A 24,065-nucleotide genomic window follows, 5' to 3' on the forward strand; every position below is an offset into this window, starting at 1 on the left:
AAACAGCTGCTCAAAGCTTAGTAGTTTTCAATGTTCATTTGACCAAGATCGGTCTGTAATTTAAGCTATGAAACTCAGCTTTAGTACATAATAACTATATATATATATATATATATATATATATATATATATATATATATATATATATATATATATATATATATATATATATATATATATATATATATATATATATACATCCAAGTAAACAAATGAGCTGCGATTTATCATTTTACATTTATTAATTTCAATCCAATTGTATTATGGTACTATTCTATCGGAAATTGATTATCTACTGTGCTGTCATCCAAGAGTGTCTAGTGGATAAATATCTAGTAGTGAAATGTTTGCATTTCCTATATCGTTGAAACTCATCACAAATAACCATTTATAGTTAAATTCATGAGTCATTTGAAGCTAGATCACCATGGAAACCTAGAACCATTGGAATGCTGTTTCGTTCTCTAGAGGTTACGCGTTCACACGCGAGACTGTTAGGTCTTGGGTTTGAATCTCGTGAACCTGGATCGTGGATGCGCACTACTGAAGAGTCTCACAATAGGACGAAACGGCCATCCAATGCCTCCAGGTTTTTCATGGTGGCCTAGGTAAGATTGACTCATGAATTCAACTACAATATAACTAAAATCTCCACAAAACACATTTGTGATAATAAGCATTTTGCTGAACTCTAATTTATTGGTTTAGTTGAACCACTCTATCTCAAAGAACTTTAATTAGTTGTCTTGTCTACATGAATGGCGATGAGTTCGAAGTTTTTTTAGGAATCCCAGTCCATAGTGAAACCTTATCTAAATCCATTCCTCAGTGAGGACTATTTTTAATCAACTTGCTTGTTCTGTTTCTAGTAAAAAAATGTAGAAAGTTAGGGGCGGCCAAACCAAAATGTGGCATCAGTGCCTGAAGTCACTAACTTCTAGTCTGAGCCATGTTGGTAGATGCAGACTACTTGGTTGGAGTCCGCGTGACTATCGTAATCAATGGTTGGAGACTCTTGGTGACATGGCTCAGAATCGATCACAATGGCTTCGGTGTATACACTCCCTGTCTTCCCTTAAACTAAGAGACTAAAATCACTTCATATCTTTCTTTCTACGAACTAATTCTTTCTTCCTATACTATATCCTTATTGCAACCTTTGACCTAACCACTCCTATGAATCCGCTGTTCATCTTGCTGTGCTAATGAGGTATGGCAACCTGGACCGATGCACATATGTGCCTGGTCCTACGTTGTAGCTGACTGACTGAAAAAAATGTAGTTAAAAGTTCGTCCTACGTTGTTTGATTAAGTGACATTTGACAACCTAAACCGTAAGACCCATCTACTAATTGGATATGAATTGTATTACAGTCATCTTCTTATAAAGAAACTGATTGATTAGTTAAAATTTATTAAGACAATCTTATTAGTGGTGAGTTTCGTTCCATGCCACCGTAAGAAGTTATAAAATGATGTTATTTAACAGATCATTTTTACTGCTGAAATGTTTTTTTATTATTTTCAAAGCCTTAGAATAAAACCAGAGAGAGTCAGGTCTTAATTATACTGAAGTATAAGTGATCTATGAAACTTGTAGCGGTAAATAAATTCCCAAAATCAATAGCTCCATAAGTCTTCGATGTTTGAAGCTGACCACATTAGTTTTAATAGACTCACCTAGCTGAAGGCACTTGGTCACGTATCTACACCAAATCAAGAGTGGGTACGTGCTCAACTTCTACGACCACTAACCAATTGAGATCAGTCACTTCTCGATATATTAATAACCTATCAAATATATCTTTTAATCTCATCACTTTTGATTTTCCATTTCACTGGTTGGGTATGATTTAATTATAGGTGTTACTGGTTAAAATTTTGTCAAACTACAAATACATGTTGCATCTTCAAACTTCTAATCATAAGATGAATGTTTTATAATATCAGCTCTTAGTGACCTGACAGTGAATTTTACTGAGTGTTTACCCCTATCCTTGCTGCTATCTTGACATAGTGGTCGGGCTTGCCTATCGTGATGAACCAATCGAGCTTTAGTACAATCATTCCTCAAGGTTTTACAATGTCAGACAGGTCGAATGAATAACGGTATGAATAAAAGCAGCAAACTCAAGTTCCGAAGGCGAAGTCCTACTGCTGACTATACAGAGATGTGACGACAGTAAATTGTTTCCTTCCGACCACCAGCATAAGGCGGCCTGCTTGAATATCTGGGCTACCTGTTCCTCCGATCTAGATATTTCATCAAGTTATCTGTTTTGTTGTGCACACAATCTATTCAGGCGCGTTTATGAAAAGTTTACAACCTTTCGCCATACGGGATACAAAAAGGTACGATCAGCGACATCATGGTGGCCGGCAGTATGCATTGAAACGAATGAACAATAATCAAATGTGGATTACCGAACTCCTAACATCTAACTGGTCATCATTCAAAATTTATCGTCACAATCGATCAAGGTAAAAGGAAAGGAAACTTGTTGAAATACTTTATGCTGAGAATTCTATGTTGTACCAAAAACATAATGTTGAATAAAGCTTATAATAATAATAATGATAACAGTGATGCCGCCTTCTCACAAGAAGAGGTGTGGTTAGAAAATGTTGACCCTAAAAATACACACCTTGCCGTAATGCACGGATTTCTGTCTGCGGCAGTGAGGTTTCAACAAGTACGGTGCTAACACGTAAATTACTCCAAAAAGGTGGTGTGTGACCGACCTCAAGCAGTTATCACTTAAGAACTTCGGTCACACTATCAGGTCACTAAGAGCACTCTCAACCGAATTTCTCTTTCAGATACCTCGAGAAGAACCCTTCCACAGTGTGTGCAAACGGGAAATGATGACTACCCTCATACTCCTAACAGTACTCAGGATCACTGTATTCATAATCACTCTCCCTCTTCAATTCCTATTATTCCTACTACGTCGACTTTCAATACTTAACTTTTCTTTTGACTTCCTCCCCAAGCGTCACCATGGCCGAGAATTATAGTGCGCAAAACACTGTGTCAGATCTACTGAGACCTCTCTCCAAACTACACACTGGAGCCTTCAACTCACGCACACTGTGTCAAATCGGCCAGCAGGCGTTCTGCGCCAAAACCCTGGAGTCTCGTACCACTGATGCATGCTGTGTCTCCGAAACACGAATAAAGGGTACTAATGCGGTCATTCACTTGACCTCCTCTTGCCGAGACCGAGAGCCGACAATATATATCCCCCATGTTTCTGGCAAACCGATGGCTAGTTCTCACGGATTGGCAGGTGCAGGCTTAGCACTGAGTACGAGGGCAAAACAAGCACTATTAGAATGGATCCCTGTAAATAGTCGCCAATGTCCTGTTCGGCTAAACGGCTCCGTGAGGACTCGGAAGGGGTAGGGACACATGTCGTTGCCTTTTTGTCGTTTCTGCCTACGCTCTCACTGACTGCAGCTCGGATGAAGTGAAAGATGACTTTTAAAGAAAACTTCCTGAACTTCTTCAGAAAGCTAAACGCTTGGACATAGTACTCGTAGCAGGTTACTTTAATGTCCAGGTAGGTAGCTTAAGCCAAACAGAAAGATATTTAGCTGGGTATTTTAGTATCCCGACTAAAAAAACAGATAATGGTGATGGCCTGCTGCAACTGTGCTCAGAAAATCGTTTATTTTTAGCAAGCACTAATTTTAAGCATAAGGGGAGACATCATTTAACATGGCGACCCCCTGCACCAAACCAACGAATGGACTCAAATAGATCATGTTGCCATCAGTCATAATTGGAGACGCTCGATGGAAGACTCGCTCGTTCTGAAATACCTGTTTGGACTCCGATCATGCTGTAGTACAAGCATGCATTTGCTTGCGCCTCGCCCATTAGATTGAAACTCAGTGACGAGAAAATCAAAAGTAGATCCCAGGAACAACTGAGGTCACACTTAATATTTTCTGAAAACGGGGCTGACCCAAATGTTGCTTGGAATGACATAGGAACAGCTGTAGCTTCAGACCTGGTCGTAGCTGCATCGACCACATATTCACCATTCGTCAGGTTCCAGAACAAATTATTTATTTTAACACATAGATATTGGTACAAGGAGGCACCAAATACATATGCGCCACACAAATCTCATTCGATATGTGTGGGGGCTGTGATACTTCCCGGGTGCCTAGACTGAAACAGGTGGTTTTCTTACGAGACCACTCCCCGAGCCTTCGACCTGAAGGTCTGATCTACAAGGCAGTGGAGCATCGTAAGGAGATGCAGTTCCATGGAAGCCGGTGACCAATAATTGGTCCATACACCATTTGTTCCCGCAAGATACTGGAGCCAGTCCATGTGCACCATTGTTTTAGAAACCGGTTAAAGCGCCGGACATTCGCTTTTCGTCCTCTCATTTTTGTAAACAACACCCCCACCACGAGAAGGCAGTGAGTAGGACTTCCCTGGCAGAGGCTATATACGCGTGGCCATGTGAGAGCATTTGGAGAGGGAGAGCGGACTCTCCCCACTCTCGGCCGTGTCAGGACATTCGGGGGCTTATCGGCATCCGATAACGATAGTTTTTCTTAACTTAAAAGCAGTATCTGTCATTGAAAGGTGTTGTTGCTTCAAGACTGACTTGCATCAGCACCTGAACTAAGGATAGGGAGAGTCGACTATTTCACTTATCTTGAAAGTCTGGCCAGCCCTAGTGGATTGATGTCTGACGAAATCTCTTCACGGATCCAGGAAGCTCGTTTGGCTCTCGCCAATTTACGTCACCTATGGCGGTTGTGAGGTATCCGTTCATCGATTACGGGACGAGTATACCGCGAAGCACTTCGTTCTGTTCTATTTATGGCTGCGAAACGTGGCCATTAAGAGTAGAAGATACTCGTAAGCTACTAATATTTGACCACAGATACCTTAGAAATATAGCTCACTTCTGCTGGGGTCACCGGGTAAGTAATAGTCAGGTTAGACTCACAGTAATAAGGAATGATGATGGTTAATCAGTTGATGAGGTTGTGAATCTTCGTCGACTGAGATGGTTCGGCCACGTGTTACGTATGCCCGAACACCGATTACCACGACACGCAATGCTGACTAGTGTTGGAGATGGTTGGAAGAAAGTTCGAGGCGGCCAAACCAAAATGTGGCATCAGTCCTTGAAGCCACCAACTTCTGATCTGAATCATGTTGGTAGATGCAGACTACTTGATTAGGGTCCGCGCGACTATCGTAACCAATGGTTGGACTCTTGGTGACATGGCTCAGAATCGATCACAATAGCGTAGGTGTATACACTCTCTATCTTCCCTTAAACAATGAGATTAAAATCGCTTCATATCTTTCTTTCTACGACCTAATTCTTTCTTATTGTACTATGTTCTTACATGCAATCTTTCATATATTACCACCACTGAATTAACTACTCCTATGAATCCGGCGTTCATCTTGTTGTGCTAATGAGGTACGGCAACTTGAACCGATCCATATGTGTGCCTGGTCCTACGTGGAACCTGTGCACAACCAAACTGAGAGTTGTCACTTTTCATAATCACCTACTTCATTGCCTCCGCGTTGAAATCATCACTGTTTATCACTCAACACCATGAAACAGATTTATCTAAATTTCAACAGCGCTGGAGGAGAAACGATGAACGAAAAACAAGTGGACAAACAAATATTCAAGAACACGATCGAACCATTAATGATACGATGCAGTTGCGTTGCTGCTAGCAGTTTTAAGCAGACTAATGTACTACTCATATGAAACTATTCTTAAACCAATCTCACTAATATGTCGATTCATTTTCAGTACTGGGTTACATTGTTGAATTTTATTAAATTCAAGGACTGATCTAAGCTAGACCATAAGTGAAGCGCTAGAACCCCATCGTGTCCTAATACAGGACTTCACATCAGTGAGAACCCATCATCCTGCACGCATGGATTGAACCCGAGATCTTTAGTCTCACACGTAGACGCTTAACCTCTATATCAATGAGTTGATATCCAATTTCTTTCGCAATTCAATCAGTAGTTCGTGATTTCTACTATACAGAAAACTGGAGTTTCTTTTGTAATCTGAACTTGGTACTACAATATAATCAACTAACTTATAATTTATGCATGAAGACAGGAAAATTATATTTATTTTATTTATTTATTTGAACACATGAATATTGGTACAAGAGAGCGCCAATATATATGCGCCACACATAACAATGAGAATTCGAAGAGAAATAGAAAAGAAAAAAAAGCTAAGGAGCGCAAAAAAAGAGAACAATAACGAAGAGATTGGTGTAAGGTAGTATGGTAGAAATGAGGGAACGGAAAGGTACAATCAGAAGAAATCTTTCAGGTAAGGGAGACAGAACCACTTTTTATGAAGAAAGTAAAAGAAGGTTACAGCAGGATCGCCACTGGCTTCTATTCTGAGCCATATCTGATAACGTCTCTAGCCACTGTGTAGCACCATCTCTCAGACCCCAACCAGGGGTCGTGAAGGACCAACAGAAGCCAGTCCTTTGCAGCTTTCTTTCATACCACGACACCATGTCATGCACTGACCACCACTCCGCTTCTTCCAACCAGTCCCAGAGTCGGCAAATAATGCACGACGTGGAATTCTCTGGGACGACATTCGGAGAACATGTCCAAGCCACCGAAGTCGGTGTTTCAAGATGGTGACACCAATTGAATTATCATCTCTGTGCCCGAACACACGATACCAAACCTCTGCATTACTGACATGGTGTTGCCACTGAATGTCAGCAATCCTTCGGAGACAGCGATGATCGAACACAGAGTCGTCTAACGTCCTCAACTCGGAGAGGCCAGGTTTCACAAGCATAGAGCAAAACTGCTCTCACCGACGCGTTGTAGATCCGACCTTTTACAGCCAGCCTAACATCACGAAGGCGCCAAAGGTGGCCCAGATTGGCATAAGCCACTCTGGCTTTCACTATACGTGCATTAATCTCATCACTCACACCCCCACCAGCACTTATGCAGCTACCCAGATACACGAACTTCTCGACTACGTCTATCTGCTCACCATCCAGGGTGAGTACAGGATTGGAATCCTGCCAGTCTTGTAGGAGTACTTTGCACTTCGAAGGTGCAAAGCACATACCATACCTACGGACACTGATTGCCAACTGATTAAGTGCGGATTGCATGCCTTGGGCATTATCGCACAGTAAGACAATATCGTCCGCATACTCAAGGTCGAGAAGTCTTTCTCCAGGCAACAGATCCACACCACCATTACTTACATTCATCAGAGCTGTTTCCAGAATGTCATCGATGGCAAAGTTGAAGAGGAATGGTGAGATTGGGCAACCCTGTCTAACCCCACTGCTCGAATGGAATAATGGAGAAAGGTGGTTGTATGCCCTCACTCTGCCTGAGGTGTTTTTATATAGGGCTTTTAGGATGTCAATAAACTTCTCAGGCACACCCTTCTTCAATAGACAATCCCAGAGAACAGTCCTATCCAACGAATCGAAGGCAGCCCTGATGTCAAGAAACACTACGATTGTTGGCCTTTGAAAAGTATGGCGGTGTTCTAACATTTGGCGGAGGGTGAAGAAATGATCAATACATCCTCGACCAGAACGAAACCCAGCCTGCTCCTCGCGAGTCAATCTTTCTCGGGTTTTGGACAACCTACGAAGAATGACGGAAGCCAATACCTTGGACGCAATCGGAAGTAAACTTATCCCCCGATAGTTGTTACAAGAACGGCGTGAACCCTTTTTAAAGATAGGGACAACTATCGACTCATTCCATGACGTTGGTACACTCTCTAGTTCCCAAACCTTTGTAAACAACGTCGTCAATTCCTTAGTCAAATAGTCACCACCATCTTTAAAAAGAGCCGGAGTTTAGTCATCTGGGCCAGGTGATTTGTAACGCTTCAAGAGTTGGAGTTCCTTGCGGACTTCCTCCTCGTTTGGTGGATCAGTCGTCACCGGCCATGGAGGGCAGGACAGTCTGACCGATGTTGCCAGAGCAGCAGGCCAGTTGAACTGCCCTTCGAAAAATTCTGCCCACCGTCCAAGACGTCGATGGATGTTAGTGATTGGCATCCCATCACCCTCGCAGATTGTTTCACTCACACCAGACTTCTTCCTGCCAGTGGCTCGGATGAGTTGGAAGAGCTTCCGGTAGTTACCAGATGCAGCTGCTCCTTCCAGCTCATTAGCACGCCTCGACCACCAGGCTTTTCGGTCCTTAAGCAAGCTTTGCCCGATTTCATTACGTAACATCCTTCGTTTGTGGTCAAATTCACGGTCACCCGGAGTAGACCGACGGGCTTCAATGAGTTGTAAGGAACCTGCAGAAACCCGATGCTTATGAGCGGGACCTTTCGCGAACCCACAACCGACTGTACCCGCCATTTTCATGGCGTCATGCGATTGCAACCAATGCTCATCTATAATTTTCGGTGGGATGGTAGCTAGCCTAGAAGCTAGCTCGGTTCGATACTTATTTGCATCAGAAGTTGCAACCAGCTTGCTAACATCAATCCTTTGGTGGTGGTCACTTCGTTGTCCACTGAAAAGTAAGGCAAGATTGGCGCAGACCAAGGCATGGTCAGAGTCCAGATAGGTACTCCAAAAGGAGCGGCAGTCTTGTGCACAACCACGCCAGCGGTAGCTGGTCGCGGTGTGATCAATCTGAGTCCAGGCTTGGGATGCAGAGGGAGGACGCCAGGTGGCACATCGGCGATGACTGTGCCGAAAGTTAGTGCTAGCCAGAAACAGGTTGTGGTCTGTGCAAAGTTGCAGTAGACGGTCCCCGTTATCTGACCTGCGACCAACAAGTCCCCATCGGCCACCTAAACGACTTTTCTGTGCCTAGACGCCCGATCTGAGCATTCAAGTCTCCGGCTAGTACTACAACATCTGTCGAACGCACTTTCTGGAGAAGAACAGATAACTGGTGGTAAAACTCATCCTTGATTGCATCCGGGCTGCATTCTCGGAGCGTAGGCGGAGATGACGAAAAGACATCGTTTCTCACTCCGATTTCTCCTCACTTCGATGGAACTTTCTAATCTAACAGCACATAACCGACTGTTAATGGGGATCCAATCGACTAGTGCTGCCTCAGCTCTAGCGCTTAGTGCGACATCAACGCCAAATTACGAGACAACTGTAATCCAAACCGTTATTTCTTTAAACGAAAACTAAGACAAACTATATAAACGTACTATTTACCTGTTTAAACTGGAATTGATGAAAAAAGTAAATAAGTTCTTTTTGCCCACTTAACATTTCCGTTAATCCAACAACTTAAAATAATTTTTAATAGTTCAATTCATGAATCAATTGAAGCTACACCACCATAGAAAACCTGGAAGCACTGAATAGCCGTTTTATCCTAGTATGGGACCCCTCAGTAGTGTGCGCACATTCATGATCCCGCCTGGCGAGATTCGAACCCAAGTCTCGCACACAAGCGCTTAACCTCTAGACCACTGAGCTGATCATGAATGCGCACTGGTGAAGAGTACCATACTACGACAAAACAACCATCTAGTGATCCCATGTTTTCCATGATGATCTAACTTCAATGGACTCATGATCTCAACTATTAAAATGACTATAATATCCACAAAACCCCTTATGATATATATTATTATTATTATTATTACTGTTTTATCAGAAAAGCACAATTCACAATATGAATAAAACAAAGTATTCCAAAAATATTCTTATGTTAATAAGATAAAGAAATAGGTGAATATGATCACAGTGAATGAGAAAACAAAACAAGTAGAAATTACCATTTAACATAAAAAAAACACACCTGAATATCCACTTGAGAGAGAGATACACAGAGAGAACACAAGAAAAATGATGAAAAATGATACTATGATAGCATGAAATGAAAAATATTCATTAGTCAACTACCACCTTATAACAACAACAAAAAAAAATCTCAACAAAATGGATAAAAAGCGAATTACAAATGTGAGTATTGTGACAGAATTCTGACAGTGTTTGTGTAAATCAACTTCATCCTCATCATCGACTTTATCAACACCAGAAAAATGGGAACCATAAGAATGGAGACCACATAAGTGTACCAGCTGCTAAACCTAATAAAGCTGCATCACCAAAACCATAACCACATCCACAATAATAACCATGTCGACAATGACATGGAATTTCATTTCCATCACCAAGGATAATTGTACGCGATCCATCAGGATGTTCAATAATCTGTCGTGGCATTATATATTCACCATCTGAACCACGGTATATAATCTATGGGAAATAATTAAATTATAGACATTTCAATATATTTATATATTCGACTGAGTATAAAATAAAACAAGATAGGTCATTTTAAGTAATCAATATAAAATGACGACGGTTAGAAATTTATATGTTGTCACTCTACAAAAATGATCAATTTAATCATATGATCCGATAACTTGCACAGACATCAATAACTAACCAAAGTTAATCACGTTGGTGAGTAATCAAAAGAACACCATTATAGTGTAATTGCACATTGATTATAAGCAAAGATGGATAGTGGAATCTAGGACGCACGTTTCGTCCTATTTGGAACTTGTCAGCTGGATGTATCTACATCTCAGAGTTGATATTCACTCTGAGACTTGAACCCAGTACTGTTCGCTTCAAATGCCATCGTGTTATCTACTTAGCTACTGAGTGCCGATGCTTATAATTTAAGCCAATACGCACAGTATGCACATATGCCAATAAGAAACTGATCAATTGCAGTTCTAAATAACAATGGAAAGATTCAAGTTAACAATATCAAGTGAATTTATGATTAACAATATTTTGGATAAGTAATATGTTATTAGTCCGAATGTTTCCCGAAAGGTATGATCTCATCAGAATTCATGTTTTTAGATGCTAGAAAGAGAGGCTATATAACACTACCATGAGTACTTGAATTTCAAAGATTATTTTGCAGGTTTACTTAATTTGATGAGAATAAATCTTAATACATTATCTATCAAATGCCTCTAACAAACATCTATTACACTTTAAAGTTATGTACCAATCCAAAAGTGAATGGGATTATCAGCAGTATGAGGTGAAGATGTACTCAGCATTACAAACTATCAACAAGAACTGAATGAACAAAAAACAATGCGAAGGCAGATATCAGTCAAAATATTGATTAAATATCCTGTCGGCCCATGTTGTCTTAGTATATGAACTACTTTGACAGAACAGAAAGTTTATGTCAAAAATAAGGATATCATTTTAGCTTTTGTATAAGAGTTTTATTTGTTCACCATAACAAAACATACTTCATATGCTGGTAATACAATACCTTCAAACTAAGTAAAATTAGCTTAAGTAGATCCACGTTTCACAGTGTGGGGATTGTTCACTATTTAGTTTCTTTATTTTTGTTACATTTGTGCACCATCATGAGTAGCAGATGAAATCCCTAGATAATTGTTGAAAGGGGAATTATCACTTATGGTATGTTAAAGAAACTGAAGATTCAGATTAATCTGACATATTACCTGACTATGATGAGCTTACCAAAATCTTAAGAAACTTCATTTCATGTAACTTCCTTTATTTATCAGGATTATCAAATAATTCTATCCTGTCACCTATATTTGCTCTGAATCAAGTTCCTAAGCCTATCCACTAATTTATTAACTATATGATGTTTTAATCAACTATCTGTTAATTAATACTAGTTATTATCAAGCTCACTACTTTTTGGAACGTCTTGTCAAGAATTAATTTGTGTAGACCAAGAAATTGATTGCTTCTTTACCAAGAAAAATGACTTCAACTTACTGGTCATACAGCAATTTGCGTAAAAGTAAGTTACCATACCTTTCCTGATATTATTCAACTAATGGAGTGAAAAGAGGTGAAGCTTGAGCCTATTGACAACATTTGATTTGTAGATGTACTTATATCACTGTAACGAATTTCTCCAAGAACAACTTTTATATTTTATCACAGTGAACGTCATGGGAAATTTGATGTTTATTTCCATTTATTCAAAGTAAAAACTGCATCTGCAGCGCTACTATGATTTTATAAAGCTGTACTGAAGATGCTTTCTATACCCATAGCAAAGGACTTTTCAATGAGGAATTAGGTTTATGGCGCAGTGACACTACCAGACAGAAATTATATGTATACCCTTTCCATGTTAGGTTACAATATAAAGGAAATACAGGATTAACAGTATTCATTATGGACCTGTTGCTTACAGGTACTTCCCGCATTCCTCCAGAAGCTTGGTATAAAGGAACTGTGGTTTCAGCAGGACATGCGTATTGATAGTAGTTTGTGCCATCTGTATATCCTGGTGGTGGAGCTTCTGGAGGTGGCATACGAACTCGATAGCGAGGTATGGACATCCCTTTTACTTCAGATAAAGCAAGACGCCATACTACTGCGTCATCAGGTGACTGGGCGCAGAAATACCAATTAGATTCATCTGTCCTGAGGCCGAAAATGCACTCGCTAGAACGATCTTTAGGTGGATCGATATTTCGCTACAAAAACAGAGGAGAGATTAAAAAGATTAAAATTCAAAGAGTACTGTGATAGTTGAGTTTTGAGTAACGAAATAGGTACTATAACGGACAGAATCGAAAAAGGTACTAATACAATATTGAAATGAACAAACAATGTTCTAAGTTACCCATATTTTGACAGGATGCCCAAAACGTATGGTTGGTTGTTTTTATATAGAAGAAATGCGTAAGAGACTATTTTCGACTACTTAGACGAAAATATTACTTGAGTTATTTTGTCAAGGACAGCCAGCAAGGTTTTGTGTTGTTTACCACTCATCAACATAATTATACGGTCTAGTGAGCACAGACCGTAATTGAATAACGTAAGCGCTTCAGCTTGACTCAAGAGGTTTATAAGACTACATTTTTTCAACGTCCCTATCAGACGAATTGGATTGCATACATTATTTATCATTGATTAATGACATCTCCAAACACTTCAAGTGATATCAATTGCAAAGCAGTTCCAGAGAATATTCTGGTGAGGATAACTTTGGGCAAAGAAGGCTAAATGTGAACATAAACATACATGACGAGAACGTGGATCTAGCGAAATTAACTGATACATCTTGCAACAATTTCTAGTAACCACATATCACTCTTATTTGGACGATGCCATCTAGTATATGTTCAAGGCAAAACTAATGTCGCCAAAATTAACTGACATAAATGATCTCTAAAAAGTGATGTCAATTGGACCAGTCATAAAAAGGAGATATGAAAGAATGAGTCATAACACGGAGAAAAAAATACATGAAATGCATAGTTTTTGCACCACTAATGAGCTTCCCTGTATTCAGAATGAGTTACTGTTTTAAAATTAAAGAATGTTTGGTAAGGGAATTCATTAACGTGACTAAAAAGCTTTTTTCCTCGGAAACCTTTATATGTGTACAAATAACTGTCCAACTGCCTCCACACTTCTATGTTATTAATGTGGACCCTACTAATAAAATCTACGGGTTCGTTGGTAGATAATGACTTTACACTGATATCGTAATCTTTCAGGAAAAAACACTGTAGACTCCCGTCTTCAGTACACACTGTGGTCCCTGTATGAACGCATCATTTTTATTATCGAAAAAACTGTAGATGCCAGTGTCGCTTTTTATCTCGAATTCTAAAAAACACTACAATTAAATCAAAAACCATTTACCCAATCCCATTCCAACTTCCTATTGCATACTCGCTCTGGAGATAGCCAATTACAGTATTCTCATTAAAATGGCTCATAGATCTATCCATCTATCTATAACAAGTGTTTTGTCGATATCGAGGAATTTAAGTTAGATCTAAGCATGACCTCGAAGTGTAGATATCAACCCTGATTGATTCGGCAACATAGTTTAGTTTAACAGTGTCCGATAAATGAAGATACGCTACTATACAAGTCGTTTATGAAAAGTTAGCGAGTAAACGTTTCTCCAGAAAATGCGATTTCACAATCAAAAGGCAAATGAGCAATGTTTTACCATTATTTCGTCTCGTACTACCACTTAATAGTATCATTTCAGCAACGTATTCAGAATCGAGGAAATAATTTAGTCTACGCTACTACGTTATGTAGAATTATACGATCTGTTAACTCATGAGCAACACAGGTTTCGAAAGACATTTATGCTTGATTAATTTATTAGTTGAGATAGAAAATTGGACAAGCAAAGCTATCGCTTTGTCTGTTGACGTAATGTTCATGGATTTTATCAGTATATTTGGAAAGATATCTTACTCACGGTCTCCAGCTTTGGAATAACAAATGCTATACAAGAGTGGACAAGGAACTTTCTATGTCCACAGATAGAATGAGGGTAAATGGGAACTGGTTAAAAAGTGTATATAAAGGCACAATATTAGGTTTTATATATATATATGTCAAAAAATTACCAAGACTGTCTAAGTCATCGACACCTGTTTGCGGATAATGTTAAACTTTAAAAAACAATACTTAGTGGGAGTGATCATCTTGATCTCCAAGTTGACTTTAACGAACTATTTAGATGGTCTAAAAATTGGGATTTGGAGACTAATCCTAGAACAAACATTGGACGTGGCAACGGTACCCGGTATGCCACCGATCGCATATCGCTCCAAACGAGGCCTAGGAGTAACTGAGTCATGACTTAGAAGCAACTGTGAGTCGCAATGCACCAGCTCCCAGAGGTATCCGAGTGTTATGGTCACTTGGCTGAGCATTCAAATTTTTTTATATATATATTTTAGACTTCAGACCACACCTAATGTGAGACCTAACTTGGAGCATTGGATTTGTTCGTCTAATCCATGCCTTACCAAGGATGCCACCACACTCGATGGTGTTCAATGCGTAGGAACTAAGTTAATGACGAGTCTTTCTAAACTCTTCTACGATGAGTGATCACGACGCTGGAACCTTCCCTCATTGTATAACGCGAGGTGACCTTGAATAGCAATTTGAGTATCAACATATAGTACCTTTTTGATGCCTGTAGAAATAATCATCTTTGAGGTCACGGAAAGGTTTAAAATCGCGATCAAATAAACTCAATGGGATTTCGCTTTTCTAATCAAGGAGTCAATAGCTGGGACGCCCTACTTGGACGACTATTATCAGGCCTATTAGTGAACACATTCCAGAAGTTTCATCTCTACTGGGAAATCCCGACCGAAGCTGCTACCTTGACGCGGTGGTCGGGCTTGCCTATCGTGATGACCCAACCGAGCTATATTGGCTGGAACATATGTTCCTGTAGGTTCTACCATGCCAGGCAGGTCGATTGGAGAACGGTAATACTAAAAGCAGCAACTCAAGGTCTGAGGGCGAAGTCGTACTGCTGACTGTAGAGGGGTGTGACAGCAGTGAGGTGTTTCCCTCGGACAACCAGCATCTGCAGCGATGTTGCCTTCCCACAAGGAGGAGTGAAGTTAGAAAAGCTCAACCCTAAAAATGTTACACCTCACCTTACCTCACGGATTTCCGTCTCCGGCGGTAAGGCCCTTTGAAGAACGGAGCTAACACATTAAAAACCTTCCACGAAAAGGCCGTGCGCGACCGGCCTTAAGCAGTCGTCTCTTGGGCTCTGCGGTCACGCTCCCAGGTCTTTAAGACCAACACTAATCCAATTTGCTTTTCAGGTTCCTCAAGAAATACCCTTCCACGGTGTGGGCAGTCAGGAAGTGATATCCTCTCGATTACTGCCTATACTCTTATTACCTCTACCACTACGGGATTTGAATCGACTACTGCATCTCTGTGCTAATGTGGTAAGGCAACTCGAACTGATGTACGTACGTACGAAGTTCTACGTTGTTACTGACTGACTGACTACTGGGAAACAAGTTGCAAGAATACAGATCAACCAACCTACTTTATTCGTTCTGAAAACTGAAGACATCCACTCATAATTCCACAAACGTATACCAGGTGTTAGTCAGTCAAACAGGTAGGATGTAATATCTGCCGTGGCTTATCTGCACATCAAATTAATTGCTTTTCGTTTAATTATATTTCACAGACGTACGCCAACCTTAGTTCATATGATTTGTAAGAGTCAACAGACATCTATATGTAAATTCTCATAAACAACTCATACTAGTAACCGAAATTAAATATTAGAGGGCTTCAACTTTTTGAAATACCAATCCTTATAATTATCTGTAAGAACCACTATAGACGCAATATATTATCAGAGCTAACTTAAAAACATAGTGATATACTTAAGCTTTAGCATAAATTTCCATTAACTTACGTGACCAGATAGAATTTCTCTGCATATTCGTGGAACATTAATAGTCGCTTTCGCTACATAATCATCCTTACTTTCAAAGTACCGCAGCTCACCATTCCCATAAAGAACTAGCCATGCCGGTTTCCAACGTTTTAAAAAAGTACCTTTGAAAATAAGCTAAATAATTCTATAACCCAAACCTACTGAGACGAAGAACAGAGTCGGCTTTCAAGATGTTTATGGATGATGCCATCATCAGCTGATCGCACGTGAACTAAAACAACCACTTCCTAGTTAGCCTTAAGTTGACACCAGTGGTTAAGTGTTCAATTGACAGAAAGAGGAAAAGTTTGTAAATTAAGTAAAAGATATCCGATGTCATACAAAGATGTCTTACGGTGCAATCATCAAATTGGCTACTGGGGAGAAACGCCCAACCAGTGGGATTTGGTTGCGTATCGAAGACTGGTTTAGTTATACGACTTACACAACTCCAAGTATAGGTCAGTGGTTTTATTCTTAGGGCCACTGGTGTCATTAATTTGGTCTCTGTTATTCTTTTTTCTCATTAGTAACAATGCCTTGCTGCCTTCAAAAACTAGGAAGGTCACACTCTCATTTCATGAAGTCCACTCTCTTCAAACTAATTTCAAACGATAATCTATAGCCGTCCTTCCACTTCAGCCATTGCTTCACGCCTTAAAAGTCCTATGACATGTTTCTCAAACCAAACGTCAGCTGAACTGCCATTACGCCACTGCTAGAAGCCTACCATAACTTTTATCTATACCTCATCTGTTTATACATCACTTTGTTACTGTATTTCATCAACCAACCAAATCGCCCATACTTCATCGAACACCTGTGTACAGGAAATTGAGATTGTAACGCCTGCATTAGGCGCTTCTCTGTATGAGGAGGCAAGTGATCAACATAACTTGTCATGACAAGATTTCCTAAGGATGTGTTTTACAAGTACTTTCAAGATAGCAAAGATATTCGGCCCAGGCGGATTGTTTAGGTCGCGTTATCCTCTCCAGGCTGAACAGTGTAGCGGCAAATAAATCCTCAAAATAAATAGCTCCGCGAGTCTTCGACACTGGATGCTGACCACATTAGCTTTAATGGACTCACCTAGCTGAAGACGCTCGGTTATGCATCCGCACTAGATCACGAGTGGGAACACCGTGCTCAACAACTGCAATCGCTAGCCAGATTAGATCAGATGGTCCTCGATATATTGATAGCTTATAAAATATATCCTCAAACCTCTTCGCTTCTGTCCTTTGATTTCACTTTGTGAGTACGATTCATATTAGATGTTATGGAGACAGACCTGACAAAGCTTATATTGTAAATAGTTAATAATGTTATTTGTATTTATTTTGTAAGTTTTTCACTCTATGTACATTTGTCAATAAATGACTATACGCATTTTTTAAGTAAATGACCTTGAACTCACTTTTCCTTTGTATAACTACATAGCGTGACATACTGTGGCTTGTTAACAAATACATTGCCACACGCATATCCCTCGTTCTATTTTCGTTTGTGATTGAATTAACTGAAATCTAAATCAAATATTGACTACATTTATAGACTGTAAGTGGGAATATACCATACCTTACATTGGATTACACTACTGGAGAGTTCTTCAACCTGATTGGAATTACCAAGCATTTATAATTGTGGATTTACAGAACCAGACCCAATCTGGACACTCATCAACTTGGTGAACTTAAGTAAAGTCCCAATTTTCTATTGTATTTGTAACAATTAACAATATTATTTACTCTTAATAACTTGGTTAATACTTTTTCACGTTCATATTTGTCTGGTCCACCACAGTGTTACCACTTAAAGTGTTGTCAAACTCCAAATATCTGTAGCATCTTCAACAGCTTGGTTGTGTAGCTTTACCTCTGTCCAAGACTTTTTCTCAAAGTCTCATGTGTGTAACCATGTATGTCCATTTCGTTTCACAGCAGCACTGAGCAGAAGTGCACTATGAAAGCTCAAACACAGATAATGAAGCTAATAGGATGAAGAACAGAGATTGAAATAGAACAATCATGAAAAATACTACCAGCTGTCTAGTGCCCCTTTGGGCTGAGCTTTATCTTGGCAATCAACAGGTGGTGACCTGAAGCTATGTCATCTCCTGTCCTGGTTCTCAAGTCCTCTACTTTCCTTCTGAATTTTTAACTGATGCAAATGTGATCGATTTACTTCTCTTTAGTGTGGTGTGGTCAAACCCGCTCTGCTTACTGTATACATTAGTGTGGGAATATAGTGCCGCCTACAACCATTTTGTTGGACGCGCAGAAACTTACGAGTATCTCGCCATTCTCGTTCATTTCTCCTAGCCCATGTCGTCCCATGATATCTTCATAATTGTTGTAGTCTACTCCGACATTGACGTTTAGGTCTTCCATCAGGACTGTCAGGTCCCTTCCTGATCACTTCGCTATGATCGATTGTAGTCTCTCATAGAACTGATCCTTATCGTCGTCAAAGCTACCAGTTGTGGGTGCGTAGCATTGGATAAAATTCATTGTAACCCCCACCTTTGTTTTGAAGGATGCCTTGATGATTCTGGATCGATGGGACTCCCATCCTATAAGTGCTTTTCGGGCTTCTTTGGATAGCATCAGTGAGACTGTCTGAGTATGTGGAGTATTTTCCTCTTCGTGAGCGGAGTATATGTGCATCTCTCCCGTATCTGCCCTTCGCTGTTCAACTTGAGTTCATTGGGTTTCGCTGATTCCGAGTACTGTCAAGGCATATCTTCTTACTTCCATAACTATTTGACTAGTCCTCCTAGTCTTACACATTGCTCGGACGTTCTATGTATCAAAATTAATTACTAGTACATTGTGGAGATTATTAAGTCTTTGATTGAGGTCATGAACCGATTGATGTTAGACCACCTTTAGAAACCTAGAAACACTGGACGGCCGTTTCGTCCTATTTTGGGACTCCTCAGCAGTGCGCATCCACGATCCCGCGAGCGGGATTCAAACCCAGAGCCTTCGGTCTCGAGTGCGAACGCTTAACCTACTGGACCACTGAGCCGGCATCCAATGGTGATAGTGTCTAACATTAACGAATCCACGAAATTGCGCGACCACCTTCCATTGTACTGGGGTAGATACCTATCTCTACCCAACATGGATTAGCTCCACTGATCACGGCTTCTCACTAGAACTCCGAGAATTCCCTCACGAAGCTAGTCACTAGTGATCAGTGGAGCTAATCCATGTATATACTAGTAATCAACATGTGCTAATTCTTGGAGTTCTAGTGAGAAGCCGTGATCAGTGGAGCTAATCCATGTTGGGTAGAGATAGGTATCTACCCCAGTACAATGGAAGATGGTCGCGCAATTTCGTGGATTCGTTAATGTTAGACACTATCACCATTGGATGCCGGCTCAGTGGTCCAGTAGGTTAAGCGTTCGCACTCGAGACCGAAGGCTCTGGGTTTGAATCCCGCTCGCGGGATCGTGGATGCGCACTGCTGAGGAGTCCCAAAATAGGACGAAACGGCCGTCCAGTGTTTCTAGGTTTCTAAAGGTGGTCTAACATCAATCGGTTCACGATCTCAATCAAAAACTCAATATTAATTGTTGATTTGGTTGTTAGAATGAGCATCGGCTTCGTGACATCCGAGGAATCGCGTATTTCATAATTTTTCCTTCAACTTGGAGAGAAGAGTTCAAGTGGATTGCTCTAGTTAGCGTATTTTTGTATGATTGATTTCTATGGGACGGAGTTTCTGATTGTATGTCCAACACTCCTCCTTAGCCCGGGATTTGGACCGGCAGTAAAATTATAAGAGCTATTGGCGTTGTATGCAGAGTTGTAGGATGACAAAGTGTTAGCGGAAAATAGACTGGATTAAAGCAAGCTCAATGCACGATTACTTTGGTGCACGCTGATTGGCTAATTCTTATCCAATCAGCACTAGTCGATAGTTGGACAATACTCTAGAATCTTCTCATGTAAAAAAACTATAAATATACTGACGTTTTCTCTATTGTGCTTCTGACTTGCTTCTTACTTCCATCTAACCTTGTTATTTGGAATATAATCTCTTCCTGTTCAACCATGTTTTGATTTGGGGACTTGTCGAGTGAATCGGTGTCCGAGAATACTTAGCAATAGGAATAGCTGGGTCATAACCGTAAGAAAAGGGAGATATATAACAGTGGCGACGGGGAAAAAGGAAAACAAATTCAAGATGCCCATATCAGATGATCAGCTTAACCGAATACTACAACAACAGCAAGCACAACTTGATGCACAAATGCGGTTGTTGGAGACTCTGATTCAACAGCTCAACATCCACAGCTCGAGTTCACATGCTATTTCAAGTACGTCTTGTGATGCAGTTGCTAACAGCATCCCAGAATTCATCTATGATCCCGAAAGCGGAAATACTTTTCTCGCGTGGTTCAAACGTTGGAAAGATACATTTAGAACAGAATTCTGTAACCAAGACGATGTGTAGAAGACCCGATTATTGGTACGTAAGTTGGGAAGCAATGAACATGCATGTTTTGTTGATCATATATGGCCAAAGTTACCTCGAGAGCTCAGTTTCGAGGAGACGGTATTTCAGTTGTCAGAGATATTCGGCGAGTCATCCTCGTTGTTTAGTGTTCGATATCGGTGTCTAAATTTGGTGAAACGCGAAGCTGATGAATATGGTGTTCTAGCAGACATCGTCAACAGAGAATGTGAACGTTTCAAGTTACGCTCGTTGACTAATGACCAATTTAAATGCTTAATATTCAGCAAAGCTCTTCAGTCACCACAAGATGCTAAGATCAGGACTAGACTTTTAGCTCAACTGGATCAAGACCCAAACGTCACACTCAGAACATTGACAGATGAATGTAAGCGTCTACAAAGCATCAGACACGACAACGAGTTGATTGAACAGGTAAATCGTAATTTAACCTGCGGTAGTGTAAATACTATTACTAGGTTAAAAGTTCAGAAGCCGGTAACAACTCGTAACAAACCCAATACTGCATGCTGGTTACGCGGTGATTGGCATTATGCACGATTCTGTCCGTTCAAGAAGCATAAATGTCAGGCGTGCAACAAACGTGAACATAAAGAAGGTCATTGTCCACCGAAGCGTACGTCTCAGCCTAAGAAGAAGCATTAACGTCCTCGACATGTGAAATCAGCCGAGTCCAAATCTCTTTCTTTGGTAGCTGCCTTTAAAACAAACTATGTCATTCGGAGAAAGTATGTTACCATCTAGATCAACGGCATATCAGCTCGTCTTCAAATTGACACGGCATCAGATATCACATTAGTCTCTAGAGAAACATATAACTTGCTGGGTAAACCGCCAATAAAGCCATCTAAGAGAACGGCTAAAAACGCATCAGGTGGTGTGCTAAAACTGGTTGGTGAATTACAGTGTGAATTTTCCTTCAATCGAACTAACTGTAGAGGAATGTGTTACCTAACAGAACAGCCGAACCTTGATCTTCTTGGTCTAGATATGTTAGACAAACTTGGAATAATGGATATACCAATTAACACTGTCTGTAACGTATCGTGTTCATCATTGGACACCCCAGTACTTCCAAAGAAGACAGTTGAAGTTTTACTAGAAAAACTGAAAAGAAAGTTTGCCTTTGTTTTTCAGAATAATAATAATAATATATTTCTGCATGTGCAGGTACACACCGTTTTTACAGGCATGATCTATAAATTACAACATTTGTTGGTTCGCAAAATGCTTCCCAACTTATTAAGTTTATAGTTGTTGTAAAGTGAAATCGTAGAGCGCTTGCTGTAAACTATGACCTTGAGAGGACGCGTACGTTAAGTTTGCTCCAAACGTCAGAAGTTTCATAGCTGTGCTCTCAGAGCAAGATTCTGAAGGAGAAAAAAAAAGAAACAGAGGAGCAGCAAGGCACTTGGATATGAACGCCAAAGGTTGCTTAACATTGTGTAGTAGAACGGACAGAGGTATAATAAATTAGAATAAATTCATATTATGTCTTGTTAGAGTGAAGTGAGTTCAGAGGCTCCATATTAGAAAATGTACTAATAAAGAACAACGAGTAGTGATGTTTAATAAGTTGGAGTAAGCTCACATGAAGGATGGGAAGTCAAGGTTGGTACAAGGGAAGCGGTTTATTAGAAGGGTGTGTATATATAGCCTTGGCCACAGTACCAAGATGAAAGCGCACTTACCAGTGAAACCAGGTGCTAAACCTATTTTTCGCTCAAGACGTCCTGTACCATATGCTGATCTTCAGCTAGTCGATCAGGAACTTAATCGCTTGCAACAGGCTGGTGTAATCCAACTAGTTAACTACTCTGCATGGGCCGCACCGATCGTAGTGATTAAGAAGGCCAATGGGACTATACGCATATGTGCCGATTTCTCGACCGGTTTAAATGCTGCATTAGATGTATATCAATATCCATGTTTGCCAAGCTTAATGGTGGGACATGCTTCGCGAAAATAGACTTCTCCGATGCTTATCTCCAAGTGGAAGTAGATGAAGACAGTAGAGAGCTTCTGACCATTAACACTCATCGAGGGTTATTTCAATACACCCGTCTACCATTTGGCATCAAGAGCGCACCCGCCATCTTTCAGCAAATAATGGATACGATGCTAACAGGTATACCTGGTACAGCAGCTTATCTAGACGATATCATATTTATGGGTTCAACTGACAGTGAACTTTCTGATCAACTACACCAAGTCCTTAACCGAGTGTTGGAGTATGGTTTCCAACTACGTGAGGTAAAATGTATCTTCTTCATGCATTCGATCAAATACCTTGGTTTTATCTTAGATAAGAACGGTCGCCGAACAGACCCTGTCAACATCGAAGCCATTCAGAAGATGCTTGCTCCAACTGATGTTTCTTCATTAAGATCCTTCTTGGGGTTAATCAGTCATTACAGCACATTCTTGCCTGAAATGCACCGAGTGAGAGGTCCCCTAAATGAATTACTAGCGAAAGATAAACCTTGGCAGTGGTCAGCAGAATGTCAAGCATCTTTTGACAGAGTCAAATCAATGCTCAGCTCAAAGATTCTTTTGACGCACTTCGATCCCAGCTTGGAAATTGTTATTGCATCTGATGCCTCTAGTCATGGAGTTGGAGCAGTGATATCTCACGTGTTTCCGAATAAATCAGAAAAGACAATTGCCCATGCTGCTAGATCACTTACTCCAGCAGAGCGAAACTACAGCTAAATTGAAAAGGAAGCTCTTGCAATCATTTTCGCAGTCAAAAGACTTCATAAAATGCTCTATGGTCGTACATTTACTCTACTGACAGATCACAAACCTTTGTTTGCAATCTTTGGTTCTAAGAAAGGAATCCCTGTCTATACGGCTAATAGACTACAGCGCTGGGCAACAATGCTCTTGAGTTATGATTTCAATATCAACTATCAGTCGACAAATACTATCGGTCAAGCTGACGCGCTCTCTCGATTAATTGGAGTTCAACATCCTGGACCAGAGGATATAATCATTGCCTCCATAGCAGTAGACCCAGAAATACGAAATATAGTAGCAGATGCCATTCGAAACACTCCAGTGTCGTCTGATGAGGTCAGAGAAGAAACGCTTCGAGACCCAATCCTACAAGAAGTTAGAAAGTTCCACCTAGAAGGGTGGCCCTCGAAAATCAGTTCCACAGAGCTTCAACAGTTTTATCAAGAAAGACCCTCTCTTTCAATCATCGATGACTGTCTGCTTTTTGCCGAACGTGTCATAATCCCCAAGAAGCTACAACCAGCAGCGCTTGAACAGTTGC

The 24,065-nt window shown here is 40.4% G+C and overlaps 1 protein-coding gene across 1 annotated transcript; it reads right to left on the reverse strand.

The window, feature by feature from the left end:
- Window positions 1-7,218: 7,218 nt before the first annotated feature.
- Window positions 7,219-16,838, reverse strand: PLEKHB2 (Pleckstrin y domain-containing B member 2). Its single transcript, XM_051213847.1, has 4 exons — window positions 16,457-16,838; window positions 16,274-16,416; window positions 12,237-12,524; window positions 7,219-10,275 (listed from the first exon to the last, which is right to left on the reverse strand). Exons 1-4 carry the CDS (start codon window positions 16,506-16,508, stop codon window positions 10,045-10,047), a joined length of 714 nt encoding a protein of 237 aa, XP_051072875.1. The 5' UTR covers window positions 16,509-16,838; the 3' UTR covers window positions 7,219-10,044.
- Between the last annotated feature and the right edge of the window lie 7,227 nt (window positions 16,839-24,065).

Source organism: Schistosoma haematobium, chromosome 1, assembly GCF_000699445.3.
Source record: "Schistosoma haematobium chromosome 1, whole genome shotgun sequence".
NCBI lineage: Eukaryota > Metazoa > Platyhelminthes > Trematoda > Strigeidida > Schistosomatidae > Schistosoma > Schistosoma haematobium.